The sequence below is a fragment of the Larus michahellis genome, chromosome Z (assembly GCF_964199755.1).
Source record: "Larus michahellis chromosome Z, bLarMic1.1, whole genome shotgun sequence".
NCBI lineage: Eukaryota > Metazoa > Chordata > Aves > Charadriiformes > Laridae > Larus > Larus michahellis.
This window is the reverse complement of record NC_133930.1, coordinates 58145896-58166533: the sequence shown is the minus strand read 5'-3', so window position 1 is coordinate 58166533 and position 20638 is coordinate 58145896. Positions and strand designations below refer to the sequence as shown.

The 20638-nt window shown below is 37.7% G+C and overlaps 1 protein-coding gene across 1 annotated transcript in view; it reads left to right on the top strand.

Moving 5' to 3' along the window:
- FBN2 (fibrillin 2) overlaps positions 1-20638 on the top strand; it is a 175039-nt gene that overhangs the window by 58300 nt on the left and 96101 nt on the right. The window contains exons 8-14 of the mRNA XM_074570239.1: positions 6194-6319; positions 8322-8474; positions 9246-9479; positions 10372-10509; positions 17515-17634; positions 18217-18342; positions 19003-19125. Coding sequence (XP_074426340.1) covers positions 6194-6319; positions 8322-8474; positions 9246-9479; positions 10372-10509; positions 17515-17634; positions 18217-18342; positions 19003-19125 — 1020 coding nt within the window. The remainder of the gene's footprint in view (positions 1-6193; positions 6320-8321; positions 8475-9245; positions 9480-10371; positions 10510-17514; positions 17635-18216; positions 18343-19002; positions 19126-20638) is intronic.

Below are 20638 nucleotides of genomic sequence, written 5' to 3'. Positions count from 1 at the left end.
GTTAGGTACTAATTAGTCCGTGGTCACAGCTTACCCACTAGCTTTCTTAGGAATTATGTAGATATCAACCTGCAGTGCCCAGTTTGTACCATTTTTTCTGGGAAAAAAAAAACATAATGAAACTTACTTGCCCATTTCCCCATGCTTCACAGCCAAGGTGGTAATGCTGAAATTGTACCAGCGTAATACCATGCTTACATTATTCCAAGAATGGAGCAGAGAATGAAAGCCAAGCCATGGTTTTACTCAGGTTTTTTTTTGTTTTTTTTTTAATAAAGGCTTTGAGAGTTCGTAATCTGTCAGTGTGAAATTCATAGGATAAAACTATAGCCAGTCCTTTAAACAATTACACTTTCAGTTTGTGGGACTGGTCATTTGAGTGAAGTTACATGGTTTCTATATGTGGACTGGGCCATTGAGAAGGATATAAGGAATTGGTCTCCTATGAGTTAGAACATGTATACAGAGAAATTATTTAATAGAAACTGCATTGTTTTAATGAAGTTTTTTATTTAAGAATTTATATGGAAGTGATGTAGGATGGAGTATTCTGCTCACTCCTTTCCCTTCTTTAGGTATGGAAAACCAGATCAAATATTACTTGCTGGCTACAAAGGACAAAATCCAAGTTGGAGTCAGTAACCAGGCAAGGCTCCAGTGTTCAGAGGCAGAGGCTAGAATCTTACACTAACTATTCAGACCTTCTTTATTTAACGGCAAGTCTTCTACTTAAGAGGGAGGGATTTGAGATCCCCTGCTATATCCTTTTACCTTAAACAGCCTGATGTATTTTTTGGGTTAGGATTTTTTTCTCCCATTGCTCCTCCTTGAAACAATAGCTATTGTTAGAGTAAGTAGGAATGTTCATATTATACTTTTTGTGCTGTAATGGATTTTTGCTAGAACTATGCTAAGCAATAGATATTGCTTTGCTAGATTATTTGCTTGCGTTATATTCCTGTGTTTCTTTTTTAAAAAAAAATCAGTAAAAAGGCATGTATTCATTTTACCGGATTTATTTTGAGCCTCAGATTACAGTTTACTGACACTGACCTTTCAGAAATTAATGGCAATTGTATATCAGTAAAGAGGGTTTAAAAGATTTCCAAAGCACATGAGAACAACTTGTATGTGTAACAGTGTGTATGCCCTCATGTGTAGAAATGTACCTAGGTATCTTAGGCTATTTAAAGGTCTTAAAATACGACCTTTAAAATTAATCCAGCTCAGGGTTCAACATTACTGATTTTATTTATAAGCTTTTCTATATTCCCTATTGATAGACTTTCCACAGTGGTCAGGACAACTCCCTCCACTACTGGGCAAGTTATGGAAGGACTCAAGGAATGGCCACAGATCTGAAAAAATCTGGAAAAGGCCATTACAGGGGTTGTACCAAATTCCAGATACCCAAAGCACTGGTGTGATGCCTTAACTAAAAAAAAAACCCAAACCCTTCTCTTTTTTGGCCTAAAAGTTTTGATATACAACATATTGAGTTTTCATTGTCTTTTTAGGAATGAAATTCTGTTCATTTTTAGGATATTATCTTCCAGAATTAATGGCACTTGCATCTCTGGATTGTTCAGAGATGGATTGTATATGGATAAACTGAGATGAGAAATAAGCTTTCAGTTGTGCTTACATAAGAGGTGGACTGCTACTTATTAAGTACTTCAAGGATCTAATAAATGTGTTCCACTTACTCTTCTCAAATTGAAAATAAAACATATTCCTTGAATAAATGGAGTTAGTTGTGACACCCTTTACAGTCAAAGGTACCCTAAGAGGTAGGATGCCTCTGATGCTCTTCCAAAAAAGACAGGTTGCTGTAGTGTTGACATCAAAACGATAGGTCTGTATGATACCGGCTAACTCTTCTTTTTTTTTTAAAAAAAGAGTTTGCACCAAAATGCAAGGAACCTTTTAAAGGAAACAGTTCTGTTTCTGGTTTTCTTGCTTTAATATGTAATTTCGCTGCACTGTGTGTTACTCAGATTTGATACTACTAGGTATTACTATAGACTAAAACTATTTTCAGGGAACCCTTTTTCTGAACTCAGCAGTTGAGAGTCCCTTTTCTGGTACTTTTAATTCAGTAATTCATAAAATCCTGCTTACTGTAGCAGTAAAAGTCATGAATTTTGGATGACAGGTAGCCAGGCTGGGGTTTTTTTGGCAGAAGCTCACCTATTAATACTCACACCTGCGAAGTTTATGCCACACATTTAAATTGGTTCTCACATTGAGACTGGCTTCTTCATCACGTGTGCAATGCCGGAACCGCAGCCATTCACCCTTAAGACAGCATCTCCTCTTACTATCTTTGGAGTATTTTCCACAAGACTGTTAATTTATGTATTTTGGAGGGGGGAAGGGAGGAAATTGCCTAACTTTTTCGATCAGCCATCCTAAAAATAGCTCTTCCTGAGGTAAAGTCTCAGAATTTCCAGTCAGAGGTAACAGAGATCTTGTTGAAAGAATTGCACGTGCAAGAACCAGGGAGAGGAAAGGAAAGGCAGAGATTCATCTCAAAAACTAGTGAAACAAAAAATGCACTGATTTGGTACTGCTCCAGTAAGAAGTAAGAAGTTTATTTTTCCGCAAGATTTCTCTGTGTTAATTGGTTAAAAAATGTTTTTCTGTCTGCATGGAGAAGACTGTGGAATCGTCCTTCCACTCTGGTCACTGCCCAGATTTCAGGAAGGTACTTCCTCCCTTCACAGCTCCTTGTCATTCTTGGACAAGAGCCCTAGACAGCGTTAAACTCCTGTGCATGTAGCCAGGTGAGAAGGATGGTCTGTGTTCTGCAGCTTTGCACAAGTGGCTAACTACTTCCTTCCTAAGTCTTTCACTTGCCAGCACTACGAACGCCACCAACTCATTACCCCAGTGGGCTTTGTAGTGTATGATCAACTAGTTGGAATTTGGTTTCCTTTCGTAGAAGATCAGGTATTGTGTTCTTGTAATTAAGATCACTGCATTTAAAGTAGCAGGTACCTGTGTGCGGAACTGAGTGAAAATGAAGAGCAAACTTTCAATTTTCAAGTGCCTATTGGTTTTAGTAGTCAGGTTTTTATAGATTAATTTTTTTGTGTGTGTTTTTTTTCTTACGTGTAGTAGCTGCTATTGTATCTCAGTTATCAAAAACAAAAAGATAGAAATGCTATGAAACCTGCAAGATTTAAAACCCGCTCTCTAGGAGAGTGACTGAATGAAACAGATATTCTGGAAATGCTATGTAACTAGGTTCCAGCACATGGATTCTTAAATTTAACTTGCTCTCGTATCACTGGTGGCAGTTGCCACCAGCTTTGTGGCGTCCTGTTTGCGTGTACAGCATTTGCATCTTCAGACAGTATTTCCACGCTGGTAAATTTTGATCAACATGCTGGTGACATCTTTATCAAAGTTTGGGTGCCTCTGAACTTTCAAACTAGTCTTGGAATTTATTTTTGGAACCACTACGGTAGTGGTAAAAAAGAGTAGTGCAGTATTTCCTTGAGATCAAAAGTGTGTGTCAAGTGATGGTAAAATAAGGGAGTTTTCTTGCATGAGCATCCAGTGACTCTGCCATTGGGAAGGTGTCACTTTCTAGAAAAAGTAAGCTCTTCCTGCAGGGTCCTCATTTCATCCAGTTTTCTTGCCTGTGTTTCTGACATGATGTTTCAGGCGGTTTGTGTATACAGAAGACAATATTCATGTTTGAAAGACTTAACAGGTTGTGAAAGACCTGTACTGTATGAAAGACCTCAGCAAGGCACGCAGCCAGTTCCGGTTCTGTTTTGATGTATACACGTGGTTTCATTTCATTGGATTAAATCAGAATTGTCTTTAATATAGTAAATGAATGCAAGATTTCAGAGATTTCCTGGGGAATAATTTGGTTTTGATTTATACCATCATTTGGAATTCTGGAATCTCTGCAGTGGGTAACTACGAAGTCTGAAGTGAAAGCATTATTTCTTAGAAGTATTTTGATTTAGCAAAAATGACACTGCCTTTTGTACATACTTGAGAAAATGTCTCAAATGTGGGGAATAGTTGTCATCATTTCATAACTATTTTAATGTAAAATTTAAACTTTTTGCATCCTCTGAAATGCATAAATAACCATATTAAAATGAAATAATTTTCACTTCCTCTGATTCTGCTTCATAGTTTAAAACAAACAACACAGGCCACAGGATGGTTATATGTATGGACTAGTTAGGAAGTTTGAAGACATTTTACCTGTAAGATAAATTGTCTTTTCTACAATGACACTCCAAATAACATGCCAGTGGGAGAGGAATGGTTTTATTCATACCTTTATTTTACAAAGAACAGTGTTCACATTCTTAGTGGCCTTGTGGCAAAACTTAATGTTCCTTTTCAGTACTTGAATGTCCTCTGTAGATCCATATCCTAAGGGCGTTTTTCCATGTATGGACCTTCCCACAGCAGGGAGTTACCATTTTAATATAGTTCCTGTGCACACCAGATCGTTTTGGGACTCTTCCTTTTCTTTGAGTTTTCAGTGTGGAGAATGTAGCAAGGGAGGAAGCAAAGTATTCATCACATAAAAGCCTCCTAAGAAATAACACCTGCTGAAGTTTGTTTCTCAAGTAGCTATTCTGAGATGAATAGAATGATAGCATAGAATTAATAGAAAAGATTAATAGAAAATAGAAAAAAAATAGAAAAAAATGGAAATAGAATAGATGAATTAGTAGAATAGAATCTCCATTCTGAGATGAATAGAGAATTTCCAGAGTGACAGGTCCAACGATATGATAGGTCTGTGTAAAAGTGAAAGGAATGGTCTTTGGCATCCCAAGCGTTTCTTAAAAGGAATGTGAAAACCTTCACAGTGTCATCACAGGATAATTTCTGTCATAGGCTCTTTCTGATGCTTCTTCTGCGCTATTTGATATGAGACAGTCTGGGCTCAGTAGTTTGATTTTTTTTGTTTTGATTTTTGTTTCGCAGTATGAAAGCTAATTTAAATTAACACTGCTTCCATATTTTTACGAACAAGTTAAGCCAAAGTCTTATACCTATGACTACCTTTGGTATTAAGCCACACAAAACCTGTAGTATCATATCACTACAACTGGAAAATGTAACTCATCTCAAGCTGCTTAGAAGGTTGGCCCATGTTTCCCCTTATTTTCTGATAATGCCTCCCATGTTAAACCAGTTCGCTGGTTAAAGTTCAGAGTTCACATTCACTGAAAATCTTTTGAAAAGATAATGTACAGAGGTCACTTAAAAACAAAATAAGGTTACTAATTCATATGTCTAAAAAATACCACAGTTGTAGAATGAAGTGGTTACTTAAAATACCTTGCTTGTATAAATCGTAGTGATAAAGTCTTTCCTGCTGTTCTTCCCACTTGTATTTCCTCCATTCCAGTTTGCTCTGCTATGCTTCTCATCTCTAACAATACAGTCAGCCTGGTTCCTTCCAGTTCGTCCTATTTTCTCAGCTCTTCATTTTGCTTCCAGTTCGTGCTGGGACACACAGCAGAGCATGGTAGTCTAAGTCCTGGTGCCAAGTGCCCTTAGCAGACCCTTGTTACCTACAGCAGCTCGTTCATCGGCTTGATGACATCACACTTTCTATGTATTTACGTACAAAATTGTTTCAGTGTTCAGATGAGACCACTGCTTTTAGTTAGCAGAACCATTTGAATGGATTAAAAATACCTGAAAAAGAGTAAAAATGCAACATTTGGTCACATTTGAAGAGCTTGGACAAAATTCTTGCTTCCAGTTGGAGAATTAGAAGGCCAGAAAGTGGTCAGATCTGATGAATAATATTTCTGTGGTCGCAGAAGCCCAGACCTGTCATGCTTGGCTGCTGTACCATCCCTCTTCCTTCAGCTCAAATGCAGGATGTGTATTTTGGTATTGCATTGTAGCTGTTGCGTGCTTCCTAGAGATGGTACTCAGTATGTGTCATTTAGAGGAATTCCCAGGCTGCTGTCATGTACTCTGTGATTCGAAGTGGTGTGCTCCTTAAATGTATAAGGAAAGCCTCCATTAGGTGGCAAACAAAATTATTTGCAGTATGCAAACACCAGTATTATGCTATTGGATCTGAGTTGAATAACAACTTTGTTTCAGAAAAGCTGTCTTTGCCTCTTTCTAAAATACTACGTGGTCAAGTGCTCTGCTAATTATCCTATGTTCTTTCCTTTTTGGATAGATATTGATGAATGCAGCATCATCCCAGGAGTCTGTGAAGGTGGTGAATGCTCTAACACCGTGGGAAGTTATTTCTGCATCTGCCCACGGGGTTATGTCACATCTGTGGATGGCTCCCGCTGTGTTGGTAGGTATTCCACCCTGTAGGCTTTTAGACCTCTCAAGGTTATCAAGGCAATTTAATTAAGCACCAGAACTTTTGTCCCAACCATCTAGCACTTCCCCCCTCCCTCCCCGGACCTCACTATGTGCTAACTAACTGGTATTGCTGATCCAGCTACTTAAAATTCATAGCAGATGATGATGATGATTGCCACTGCAACCACCTTTATGTAGGCTTTATGTAGACAGTGGACCCCTCTGTGTTGATGGTATTGTAGCCTGTGAACTCCTGCCTGAGACCTCGTTCTTCATAGGAAAAAAGTAATTAATATCTCTCTGTTGTCTAGGCAAACATAGCAAATATTAATTGTAATTGTTTCTTTAACCTGCATCTGATAAAACCAAAAACTAAGCTCATTTTGGTTCTAATGGAGAAAACATTTATCCATTGTTATTTCAAGTTCCATCTTACATAGGTTAATTTAACCTTTAGAGATCCATATAAGGCACATATATAAACTCTGAAGTGTATACTGAGGTGCCACTAATTTGTCTGTAACAGAAAATAGACCAAATACTAGATTTCAGTAGATTGCAGCTTTTATAGGACAATTTATTTAAAACCTGTTTCTATATTATAAAAGAGACGTATGCTTATTTTCACATGTGGTATTTTCTTCTAAAGAGCTGCACACGTCAAATATACAGTATAAACCATTGTGATGAATGAACTAAAAATACCACGTACCATGTTTAAAAAACTTTAACAATTGCTAATGTCTTTTCTACATCACATGTGGTTCTTCTTGTTTCAGACATCTCAAACCACTTTGTTCTCATGTTGGGAAAGGGATGGGCATTCTGATGAATTACAGATAAATGATGTAAGCCAGTAGCAACCCAAGACCTACAAGTGATTTCACATGGATAATTTTTTGCACAATGTACCCAGCTTTTGTTATCAAGCTTCATCTGATAAGTGCCAAACTTCAAGTATATTGTGGCTAGCCTCAGGAATACTGAGAACCGATGATTTCCAATATGATAAAAATTTCTATGGATTTTGGCATGGTTTACAGTCTGATTTCTAAAGTCAGCTCCCAGAACCAATTTCACACAAATCACATGCCCTAGTCCGCTAAGGCAGGCCTTTGTGTCACAGAGTCTCCTTCCCTTAAATGAGCATGTGTCTGAAAATTCTTGTGCTCTCAAATGTTTATACTATTGGAGTATAATTTGTATACTCTAGAAGTATAGTTTCTCCTGTGCTTAGGAGAAAGTGAAGAATATAATCCTTATTAATACAGATTATTTTATTCTTCCTGGTTTAAGATAAATATTTGCTTTTAACCAAAATACCAGGATGAGCTTGGTTATTGTAATTGGTACTATGTCTTTCCAAATTCATTGAGCTTTTCTCCTGATCAGCATTCAGGAGCGTGACAATCAAAGATCTAGGATGTGTCCTTGAGGGAACTGGAATGTAATAAAGACTGACATGTTTATATAGAGTAGTTTTCACATGGCACTAATAAAAATACTGTCGCACATTCAGTCTCCTGAGCAGAGCAGACTGGATAGCATTTCTTCAGTCAGATACATCTACACCAAGGAAAAAATCATTAAATGAATTTACTGATGTTGCAGATGTTACATGAAAAGTCTTGATTTTTGTCATAGTAGGCTTTTTATGTATTTTTATCTAGTTTCTATTTGTATTGCTTTGTATCTTTTGTATCATCCATATTTCTTGTTAGCTTGAGCGGACTTTAAGATTGCATGTTTGATTAATGCAAGACTAGTGTCACTGCACATACGTGATCCTGCAGTAAAGCAAACATAGAATGCATTGGTGCTGATCACCTCTGATAAGAATTGGGTGTGTTTCAGAGTATTTTTGGATTTGGTTTGTGTTTTTTTTAGTACAACTTTTTAAACATTTTAGTCCTTACATGAATTGAATAAAGGGAAGTAATTTTGAGAGTTCATGTTACTATTTTTGGTTTTCTTTTTAAATTAACTTCCAGATCAAAGGGCAAGTACATGTTTCTCTAACCTAGTGAGTGGCCGCTGTGCACAGGAGCTTCCCGGTAGATTCACCAAAAGGCAGTGCTGCTGTGAGTCTGGCCGGTGCTGGGCCATTGGGTCTGTTCCAGAGATGTGTCCTGTCAGAGGATCTGGTGAGTGGCTGGCTGGTTGGTTGGTTGGTTGGTTGGTTGGTTTTCTCCTTCTTCTTGCCCATTCTAGTTGGGATGGAGGTCACTGGAATATTTTAAACGGCTTTAGAATGTAGGTTAAATGGAAAAAGAGAGTCAGAAATTACATTATTATTCATTCTTGTGTTTTTAATACTGATGTTACCATCTGTGAGCCATTTTTTTCTGGTCCATGACTGTTGGGGACTAGTTTCTTTAACATCCTTTTGTTGACTTTGGAAATAGTTCTTGGGAAATGGGAAAGATTTTGTGGTTAAGCTCAAAGAGGAAATGACTCTGAGGGTCCATAGTTCATTTTGATTTAAAGGAACAGCTGCTCTCTTGTTCCATTAAATTTTGGGTTACTTTGAACTAGAAATGCATCAGTATTTCGTTTATTCTTTCAGCTCTGTTCACAGAACAATAGTCCACATCCCTAGTGAAATGTATTTTCAGTTTATCTATATCAAGATCTCTGAGTGACCAGGGAGTTACAGTGTTGCTGGCAATGCATCGACAAAAAGGTTTCAACAAATAGTTTTAAATTACAGTATTTATCTTTATTTTTTTTGTGTCTTTCCTTAAATAACACCTGTCACAATCATGGATTGGGGGTGGGAGAGGGAACACATAACATCAAAGAAACAAGGAGTTGGTGTTCTGGTTTTTGTAGCATACAAAATCTGTACCTTCATTATAAGCTGACTCTGAAGGCTTGATTTACTTTATGCTTCTCTGTGTGTTCCTGTTTAATAGATGAACACCGCAGACTTTGTGTGGATGGTGCTTCTGCTGGAGGTGGTTCCAGAGGTGGTGGGACAGGAGGAAATGGGTTCCTTCCCAGTGGCAATGGCAATGGCTACGGCCCAGGAGGAGCAGGATTCATTCCCATCCCTGGAAGCAATGGTTTCTCCCCAGGTGTAGGCGGAGCAGGGATAGGGACAGGTGGTCAAAGTCCCACTGGAAATGGCCCAATAATTACAGGGCTAAGTAAGTACTTGCATAGTTGTGACTTGTTTCTCTCTTTTTTTAATTCCTTTTATTTTTCCTTTTTTTCTGCTTGGTTTTTAGTCTGGAAAAGATACGGTGTTCTTAACACAAAAATCCCTTTGTATTTAGGACTTTTAAGAGACCTCAGTTGATACATTAGAAGTTCAAGAGACCTTTTTTTAACAAGAGTTCAGAGGTAGAAATTTTTTTCTTCACGTCAGTTATAGAGTCCTTGAGCCTATGCTGTCCCTGCTGATCTGTCTTGGTCAGCACTAATAAAACTCCAAATTTCTAAGTGTTTTCAAAAAAAACCCACTAGGGTTTAAAATAAACTGTTCTTTTTTCTTTTTTCTTCCAAATGTGAAACTTACCTATTTTGCACGAACACTGCATTGACTGAAAGCCCAGGATGAGTAATATTCAGACGGAAGTCTCGTATATGTAAAGTTGCTTGTAACATGCATAAGCATGTCTCTAGGATGAGAACCATAAAATGAATGCAAGGATTATTATACAAGTATTATAAAGACAGGTAAACCAAAAATAGTAAGCATATAGGAACAGACAGCTTCAACTTTCATCCAGATTGTGGTTTATTCTTGAGGCCACTGACAATCTAATCAGGCTATACAAGTAAATGGTAAATCATAATTAAGACTGTTTGTCTAATGTGTTTTTTCTTTCTGAGAGCTACTTGTTTTTGTTAGTTTACTGTTGTGTCAACACATATGGAAAAATACTTGATTGGAAAAAATACTTGGAAAAAATACTTGATTTGATAGATATATTTATGCACCTGATAACATGCTTTCTGAAGTCAAGTATAACCTTCATATTTACTTCTATTTGAAAATATGAATATTTGTCACATGTTCTGTTTTTTTTTTATTAGCAATACTCAATCAGACAATAGACATCTGTAAGCACCACCTCAACCTTTGTTTAAATGGACGTTGTATACCAACCCTTTCTAGTTACCGATGTGAGTGCAACATGGGATATAAGCAAGATGCAAATGGAGATTGTATTGGTAAGTGGACATTTCTAAAATCCATTTTCACTTTTAAAATGCTAATATTTTTCCACCTGTTTTGTTTTTTTTTTTAAAAAAAAACATATTCTTTTTCTCCTACATACGTACAAATTGTAATGATACTGCTCTCGTAGGGAGAGTGCAAAGACCATCATATTACTTACACTAGAATAACTTAAAATCTTTTTGTGAGTTAACTGTTTCCTTAAGAAAAACCAACAGAAGTCTTTAATCGCAAATATTGGTATTGAGTATTTCTGTACTTGGTGCATATTGTACATTTTTGTCTTCATGTTCAGTAAAGTAAGTTCTGTTCTATGTTCTCTTCTGTTATGCTCACATAGCTTCATTTTTGCTACAGCAGTTAGTGTCTAGTTATGTTCAAGATAATGAAGGGCAGAACTTACATTTTACCTGCTCGTAAGGATGAATGACAGTTTGAAAGATACCAAGTCATTAAAAAAAATGTATGAATTAACTTTTGGTTATCTTTACATTTCATATGAAAATATTTAATGCTAACTTTATAAAACAAGAGCTGAATTTGGGATTCTGCACTCTTATTCAGTTACTGTGGGCTTCACTCTTGCAGTGTCAAAGGTTCATCAGGTATTTGAGGGAAATAAAGAGTTTGTGGGTTCTGGGGTAGTTGTGTGGAGAAGAATCCTGTATGCAGGATACGGCTTAGTATGTATATAGGATCGATCCTAAATAGAAAGGTCTGGTTATATTTCTGATTGAACATTTGCTTACTAATTTTTTATAAAGAGATTTCAGATCTGTGAATGGAAATACTGTACAAGAGCTTGTTAGCGTTAGGCTTTTCTCACTGACACTGTGCTTTTAGAATAAATTTCTAGCATGCCTGTGAATTAGAGGAAAATACAGAAACGAAGGAATGCGGAAGATTGCAGCTACATGAATCCCTAAAAAAATCTAATTGAAGACTATGCAGTTTACAGTATGCAAGTGAGAATAGTACAGGCAGATTCTGACATACATGCAGCAGATGGGGTATCAACCAGAAGCTGAGCTGGGAACACTGCATCTCTGAGTTGCAAATTCTTCCGCCTCCCACTGAATTGCAAACTGAGTACCAGGACCTGCCAGGCTTGGCACCCTGCCTTCTGGAAAAGTGAAATGCGACAACTGTTGAGTAGTGCTTTTCCTTTTATGTCCCTGTTTCTTATCATGTTTAAGCTCTCTGTTTTCCTTTCTTAAATCAGCTTGATATGCTGCACCTCTAAGTTTGTGAGTCCCCTTAGCTAGGCCTTCTCTTGCACCAGAGAGGTCGGTTATACTTAGATCATTTCTGACCATGGTTTGTACAGCCGCTTCTTTAGAAATGTCAATTGATGGAGATTCCACCACTTCCCCAGGAAGTTGTAGTGCTCCAGTAGTTGAACTTCCAGAAAGTTTTCAGAACGTCTAATCTAATTTGAACACTATTTTGCAAAAAATCTCAGCTCAATTGTTTCTTGTCCTATGCCCAGTATAGAAGGAAAGCAGTTCAGTACCTTCCTCTTTGCATTTTTGTGTATTTGAAGACTGTTAGGTTCTTCTTCCAAGTTGTCCACTATGATATAGCAAGCCCAACTTTTTCAGCTGTTTTTGTTTGGGTGAAAGTTTTCTGTACCTCTGATCTCTGGCTAGGAAATTCAAGACACTTAGTATCTTGCTGTGTCCTTCGGCCCCGGGAGATAAAAGTGCATTGTAAAGTGGGAGTGGGAGTTTTACTATACATCTGTCTTCCATGGATATTCTTTCTTTACAGTACATGGAAAGAGCCCTGGCACTATTGTTCCCAGTGCTAAATTTTACATTGCTGAAATCAGTAATATTTTTAACTATGATGGACCTTGACTCTTGAGGAACTGTCTTGAAATGTGCTGGGCATCTTCTGAGAGCTGGCATATTGAACTACTGTTTCGTGATGAAATCTAGTTCACAGCTTGTATTAGAGGAGCAAGTTGAAAATATCTGAAGCACACAGATATTTGTTATCTATTTGATAATACACAATCTATTTATGATTTTTTTTTTTATGTTTGCTTTCTAAGTTCAAGTGAAGAAATATAGATGACTAATAATAATGATTGTTACAAAGCTAGCAACAAAGGCCTTTCTAAACTTTACTTTTTGAGGCAACCATCCTGTGTTCAAATCACTAAAAAGCAGTGATAAATAACATTGTGGTGGAGCATGATTATGATAAATGCTTGCTTATGCTTATAAAGAATTATTCTACATGAAGAAATATACTGAAAGAGCACATAGCTGTAAAAAATGAGCCTGCATACCATGGAAAGTCATGGTGTCACCTGTCCCTAAAATAATTTCCTGTTAAGGTAAGACAGATTCGACTGAGCTACTTTGTGCTTCAAATCAGCAGGCTGAATAAAGGTGGCATGTGATTAAGTAGCAGTTCACCATGGTATATGAGATTTGAATGCTGTTAAACTCACAAAGCCCTTTTTTAATTTGCAAAGCATGGAAAATAAATGGAAATGCAGAGGTAAAAATTAGCATGGTTTGATACTATTACAATCATTTGATTATTAATCAAATGCATATATTGATAATTTGTCATACGTAAGTTAAAAGACTAGGAAAAAATGAATAGTGGAAAAGAAACCAAAGCAAATCTGGTTGCAGGTGGTAAGGTTAACTCCTAAATAAGATGTAACTCCAGATTAAATACTAGATATTAATAATACTAGAAAATTTTAGGTAAGTAGATAAACCAAAAGCCGCACCTGAGTTTGGGTCACCGTTTAGACTTCTGCTGTTACTGAACACCAGTTTCAACTACTGGCACAAAAGAAATGGTGCCTTTGGCTCCTTTTTGGCTTCCCAGCCTAAATGACCAGGTATTCCTGTATTAATCTGAGAGTGGCTTTTTGGATTAGTCCAGAACAGGATTAAACTTTGTAGTTAAGCCTCTCGTGAAATGCTTCGTTTGCTCTATCTTTCTGCCCCTTTATAGTTAGGTTGCAGCAAGTAAAGTTACACAGATTTAATTTAAACTTTATATTTTTCAATTCTCATTGAAGAAATAGTGCATGAAAAAATAAAGTAGGTCAACCATCTGTGGTTTAAAAGGCCCATCAGATTTAAATGTCTGGGTGCTGAAATTGATTCTTCTAAACAGCTGGCTGGCATTGTGTCCTCTTCTGTGGGGTCACCCTCTAGACCACCAGCCTTGCCATTTACCTTCCACTCCAGGCTTGCGCTAATAGTGAAGTTTTATCTGATTTTCAGTTTGAGGTTTAAGTGCCTGAAAACTGTCGGACTAGACCGAGAAGTGCACGGAAAAAAAATATTGTAGACCTGTTTAATTCTCGAACACAGAGTTAGATGCCCAGGAAAAAGGAGTACTCAGATAGGGAACTTAGTCTTGACTTTGTAATGCACACCCCAGCATGAAATGGTGGTCTGAAAATTGAGGCAATTTTGGATGCAATAGGATCAAAACAAAAATTTCAGCTGGTTTCACAGAAGTGGAAAGTGCTGTGCCAGATACAGTAGTGTTCTAGATTGGAAGAAAGGAAAAAAACAACCAACAATGGCTTCCAGCAAATTTAAGTGTCATTTTGCCTATATTTTTCTGTATGAAACAAATCAGTCATTATTTTGACTCTTCAGTTGTTTGCCTTTTGAGTAGCTGCTTGTATTCCGAAGACTTTTTATAAGAGAGTGTACTTTATGAATATTTATCTTAGACAATACAGCTTTGTTTCACTGCTATTTTCTAGTAGTAGTATAAAGAAGAAACCATAGTATCTTAAGTGCCACACTGAATTGTGTGTGGTTTGTGAATGGTAGTTGCTATGTAGGCAGGAACTTAACTACATGGAATTTCTGTGTGTACTGATACATATTAAATGAAATTAAAGCTTTGCTTTAATCTAACTTGGATACTCTTCTCATTACTGAAAAAAAAGTCCTGGGGCGTTGGGAACAGTTACATTTCACCGTGTGGGGTAAGGTTAATGGTGTATAAATGAACACTGCTTCCATACCGCTCTATCTCTCTGGCTGCCTACTCCCCAAGCAATAAATAAAGAACCTGGAAATCATTAGATATTTATGTATAAAGTCTTATTTCAAAATTATCCTGCCAAATAAAAAAATAATGGTGTTACATACTGCACTCTGACCTAAACTTGTATTATGCTTCTCTCATGATGGAACATGCCTGATGGGTCAAGGACCATACGTCTCCTTAGTGATCTGACACTGAATGGTCAGTCCCCTTCCCCAAATAGATATTATTATTACTTTTCTTTATTTCTTTATGTTTATAAAAACTCTGGATAAAATTGTAGAGACTTTGAAAGTGGCAGCAAGCCTGTAGCTGTGCTGTGTTGAATTTTAGTTGTTTTGAGATACAAATCTGCATATTTTAAATTTTGTAATGTATCTTCAGACTCATCACAGTAGGTCTTAAGGGGGTTTTGGAAGTTCCATACTGTGTCTAGTGAAATTCTGACAAGTGTTAGAGATGAAACACTGAAAAGTGAAGATAAGTGTGATGCAAGTGGTGAAAGAGAAATATTTGACACTGAAGAGGGTTGTGCTGGGAGACAGAAAACGTAGGTTAAATATCTCTGTCTCAGATGTTTCCTGTTTATACTTCTGGAATATGCATGGTTGCAATGCAAACTCAAAGCCAACTACTCCTTTATATTAACATATATTTGCCATTTCCCTCTTTTATCAAGAGCTTATAAAAATAAGAGCATCTTAAGATGCATATTTTATATGGAAATCATCTGATGCACATGGCTTTGGAAGGATTTTCTAAGCTTAAGTGAGCTGTTTCACAGAGGAACACTGCATTCCTGCTGTACAATTTATAAATTAATTTACAGCAGGATACATTTCTAGAATGAGCATGCTTTCTTCAACAGATGAAGCAAGTTGAAACCTATAATAAAGAAAGTCATAAATGTCATTAGCTGTAGGAAAACTAAATAAAATAGATGAGTGCCATATCTAGTATTTATAAGTTCCCCCTGTCCTCCCCTATACTAAAGCAAGATAAATATGCAGTAAAGTCATTTGAATTAAGATATTTGACAAAATATTATTGTGAAAATGTGGTTTAGAGTTTGAGTTTTCTTGGTAGCCGAGGACTTTGTTCTGAAGGAATTATGTGTGATCCTCCTTGACATCCCATATCAGCTGAGCACGGAGTTAAAAATACACAATCTAGCACTCATGAGAAAGAGTATCCCAACAGCCAGGTACCCTAGAGAAGCATGAGAGCAGGAAACTACTATAATTACATAGAAGTCTACTCCAGTGTAAAGACACAGTCACTGTTTTTTTCATTGTATTTAACGTTCGGAATGTCTCTTTTCTTTATCTTCATTCTTGTGGTTTTAATGGAGTGGTGCTATCAGCTGCTATGCAAATGTGAATGAGCTATGCGTGAAAGGAGGTATTTAATTCTTTCATTTACTTTGCCTTCATTCATGTAACTGTTTACCCAAAGCGATCTGATTACATCTAGGCACGAAGAATGCTGTAAACCAGCTCGTTGAATCAGTGATTTGGGTAAATTCAGATCTCTTTGATATGTATATTGACAGCTTAGAGAGTTGGGGTTGTTCAGCCTGGAGAAGAGGAGGCTCAGGGGACACCTTATAGCTGCCTTCCAGTACCTGAAGGGGGCCTACAGGAAAGATGGGGACGAAATTTTTAGCAGGGCCTGTTGCAATATGACAAGGGATAATGGCTAATATTTCTGGTAGCGTACACTGCAAAATGCATGGGAAAATTGTCATTACTAAGAACTGATCAGTAGTGGCTTTACTTAGCTCCAGGTTCCTATAGCATCTTACAGGCAGATACCACAAATCAGCATTGGCTTTGTGGTGTTAAAGCCTACTTAAATGAAGAGATGAGTAATTTCAGACCTATAAGTGAAATGGAGGGCATAGCTGGAGGTGATTGATTAAGAAAGGGGGATTTCATCAAGGAATCCATTCAGTTTGTAACCTGTGAATTTAGCTGTAGCAGAGAGGAGTTGCTCAGGTCATCCTCTGGTAGCTGCAGGTGAGACTGAGCCATCGGTCCTACCTGCCAGACCAGAGGGATGGCCTCACTTTGCTCCCTCGATCACAGAGGGCAAGGATCCTGGCAGGGTTTAGAGGAGCATAGTGGGGAGGGAACGATCAATGTTATTTTAGAGCTGGGAATAGCTATCTCGGGCCAAAGACACAGCTGACTCATGGATAACCACTGTGGATGAAATTTGGGAAGGGTTCTTGAAAGGAGTTAAAGTTCTCAGAGCACTGTGTCAAATTTATTTCTAATCAGTTACCTAATATTTAAGGTGATTAAAGTGTGTTTGGTTTACTAAAAACCTTTGGAAAGGAGAGTAAGGTACATTATAGAAAAGGGCTCGATTGAGTCTGGCATTACTCCAATGCAAAGACTGGGGTTGATGGTGCAATGGGGCATAAATTATTGAGATGTGGTGCACAGACTGTGGTCTCATTAAGAATCCCTCCCGCTGGTGCGTGGCCCCTCCTCACATTTCTACAATAAACTTGTAGCGTAATGGAGGGGTTTTGGATGCTATGATTTGCTCTAATTTTAAAATGCCAATTTTGATTTGCATTGTTTTTATTCCAAAGAAGAACAAATGGTCATTCACTTAAATGAAACTATGTTGAATAAAGTGTTGTTCACTTTCACTAGGCAACCATCAGATCCCATGTCTCAAAATTCTCACACGTATTTTTTCTTTTGTCTTTCAAGATGCATATAAATGATGTAGTAGGATTTCACTTCTTAAAAATGTCTGCCTAAGACAGAGGACTAAGAACAGCTCTGTGTTCTTAGGAAAGTAATGATTTTGCACGCAGGACAAGTTTTATTAATTAGCATTTGACTGTTGGTTACTGTCTTTTCCACTTAGAAACTTCTAGACTTGAAAAAAAAAGTTGTATACGTTGTGAAGTCACTAATGCTCCTCTATGCTGCCAACAGATGTTGATGAATGCACATCAAACCCATGCTCTAATGGAGATTGTGTCAACACACCTGGTTCCTATTACTGCAAGTGCCACACAGGTTTCCAGAGAACTCCTACCAAGCAAGCTTGCATAGGTAAGAAAATTTGTTTCACGTCTGCTGACATTGCAGATGTTCTGACCCCTTATGTCAGATACCATTGGAGTTCAAAAAATAGTTAGCAATGCAATTTCAGTAAATTCCAACAGTTGTTATATTAATTCGAGCTCCAGTTCTGGGCTACAATTCCATTCGTTCTGTTGTTGCCTTTTAATGTTTATCCATTATTCTGGAATATCTGTCACTTGGATAGGGAATTCCCCAGCCAGGAGTTTCACAAAAAAATCAGGAAATAGACTATTAGCACAACAGGTGTATATTTGTGTATTTACACAGATGAAACTGTGAGTAGGGTTTTTAAAAGTATTCATAAAGTAATTGCTGAGCATCACAAGATATAGCATTGTATCATTTATTTTACAAGTCTGTAAAATAATATTTTTCCTATCACTGATGCAATGAGAATAAATTTTTAAACATCTTTGGAAAATTTTTTCAAGTAATATTTAAATAACATGCCAATATTTTTCAAAGCAATAGTTGTGACTATACACGTTTTTGTCTTAGAGTAGTTGTCTGATTATGTTGTTGTTTTGTTTTGGGTTTTTTTTGCCTTAGATATAGATGAGTGCATCCAGAATGGTGTTCTTTGTAAAAATGGCCGGTGTGTAAACACTGATGGAAGTTTCCAGTGTATTTGCAATGCTGGGTTTGAACTGACTACGGATGGAAAAAATTGTGTGGGTAAGAACTCTTCTAAATAAAGGGACGGGCATTATCATGGTGATTCTAGAAACTGTACTTCATATTACAGTTAAGGATCATTAAGGATTACCTTTTTTTGAAATGAAGTATGACCTGAGTTGAACTTACAGCCCCTGCATTCAAATAGTTATTGTACAGAATTGCATGATTTCAAAGAAAACTTGAGGTAATTTTTGTTTTTGAAACCACATGTCTCCTCAAGAGTCCCAGGTAACTCAGTGCCAGGAATAACGTTTTTCCCTAAAGCTTCTTAGCAAGTGCTCCATATATCAGCACTGCTGAAGAAATAACTGTTTTTAATTTTGACTATACTGTGTAAAAAAAAAAACTTCCTAGATAAATTTAATTCTGGCAGATGACTGAAGCTTTTCATCCTTTCATGTAAGAAAGACAGAGGCACCCTGTTCTTCTATACATAGTCTGCTGAAACACACAAAGTAACTGATCACAATGGGAAAAAAAATGGCTCCTTTGTCCACAGTGTGAAAACTCTTCAGATAGATACTTCATCAAAGTTATAAGTAGAATTTAATCTTCAAGTGAAGGAATATGTCACATCAGTCCTGATCATTTATTTTTACTGTGTTGTCTTCTGTAAGGTGAAGAACTATAAGCAGTTTTCTTTCCAATATTTTGCAGACCACGATGAGTGTACCACTACAAACATGTGTTTAAATGGGATGTGCATAAATGAAGATGGAAGTTTTAAATGCATCTGCAAACCAGGATTTGTTCTGGCTCCAAATGGACGTTACTGTACTGGTATGTAGAACTGAGGGGTAACGCAGTAAGACAATCTTGATTGAAAATGGCTTTTCTCATCCATTCATTCATGTAAGAATGGCAATCTCATCACATGGATTTAATATCATACTAATACCTTACCATTACAGTAGATTTTTTAAGCTGCCTGGAATAGAAATAGGTCTTTCACTTACAGAAAGAAATAACTGAATTATTTAATAGTATTGTGAAAACTATAAGAGACGATAAATCAGCTTTTGAAAAGTCTTGGATCTTTGTAAATGCAGCAAAATATGAAGGCCCTTCATGAAGTGGTAAAGTGATCAGCAATATGGGAAGTTTAAAAGTTTTTAAAGATTTTACATTGATGAACACAAACAAGCGTGTTTTCCACTTCATTATTCTGACAATTTAGAGTGCATAATACTTAAGACATTGTATTTACCACATAGCGTTACAAATGTTTTTAAGTGAAGTCATTGAAAACTTATATTAAACATTTTAAAAATAGACTCTGATTTAGCTTTGGTTTAAGTAAACTAATGCAAGATACTTGTGGCTGCCAGTAGAAGTAGACTCTGGCACAGAGTCCAGTTGGAGGCCTGTAACCAGTGGTGTCCCTCAGGGGTCAATACTTGGTCCAATTTTGTTCAATATATTCATTAATGACCTAGATGAGGGGACAGAGTGTATCCTCAGCAAGTTTGCTGATGATACCAAGCTGGGAGGGGTGGCTGACACTCCAGAGGGCCGTGCTGCCATCCAGCGTGACCTGGACAGGCTGGAGAGCTGGGCAGAGAAGAACCTAATGAGGTTCAACAAAAGCAAGCGTAAGGTCCTGCACCTGGGAAGGAAGAATGCCAAACACCAGTATATGTTAGGGGCGGACATGCTGGGAAGCAGCTCTGAGGAGAAGGACCTGGGGGTCCTAGTAGACAGGAAATTATCCATGAGCCAGCAGTGTGCCCTTGTCGCCAAGAAGGCCAATGGCATCCTGGGCTGCATAGGGAAGACTGTGGCCAGTAGATCGAGGGAGGTCATTCTCCCCCTCTACTCTGCACTGGTGAGGCCACAACTGGAGTATTGTGTCCAGTTTTGGTCTCCCCAGTTCAAGAGGGACAGGGAACTACTGGAGCGAGTCCAGCGAAGGGCAACCAAGATGATTATGGGACTGGAGCACCTTCCTTATGAGGAAAGGCTGAAAGAGCTGGGACTCTTTAGCCTGGAGAAGGGAAGGTTGAGGGGGGACCTGATTAATGTTTACAAGTATCTAAAGGGTGGGTTTAAGGAGGACGGAGCCAGGCTCTTTTCAATGGTTCCCAGTGACAGGACAAGGGGCAATGGGCACAAACTAGAACATAGGACGTTCCGTTCAAATACATGGAAAAACTTCTTTACGGTGAGGGTGACAGAGCACTGGAACAGGCTGCCCAGGGAGGTTGTGGAGTCCCCTTCTCTGGAGATTTTCAAGACCCGCCTGGATGCAGCCCTGAGGGATGTGCTTTAGGCAATCCTGCTCTAGCAGGGGAGT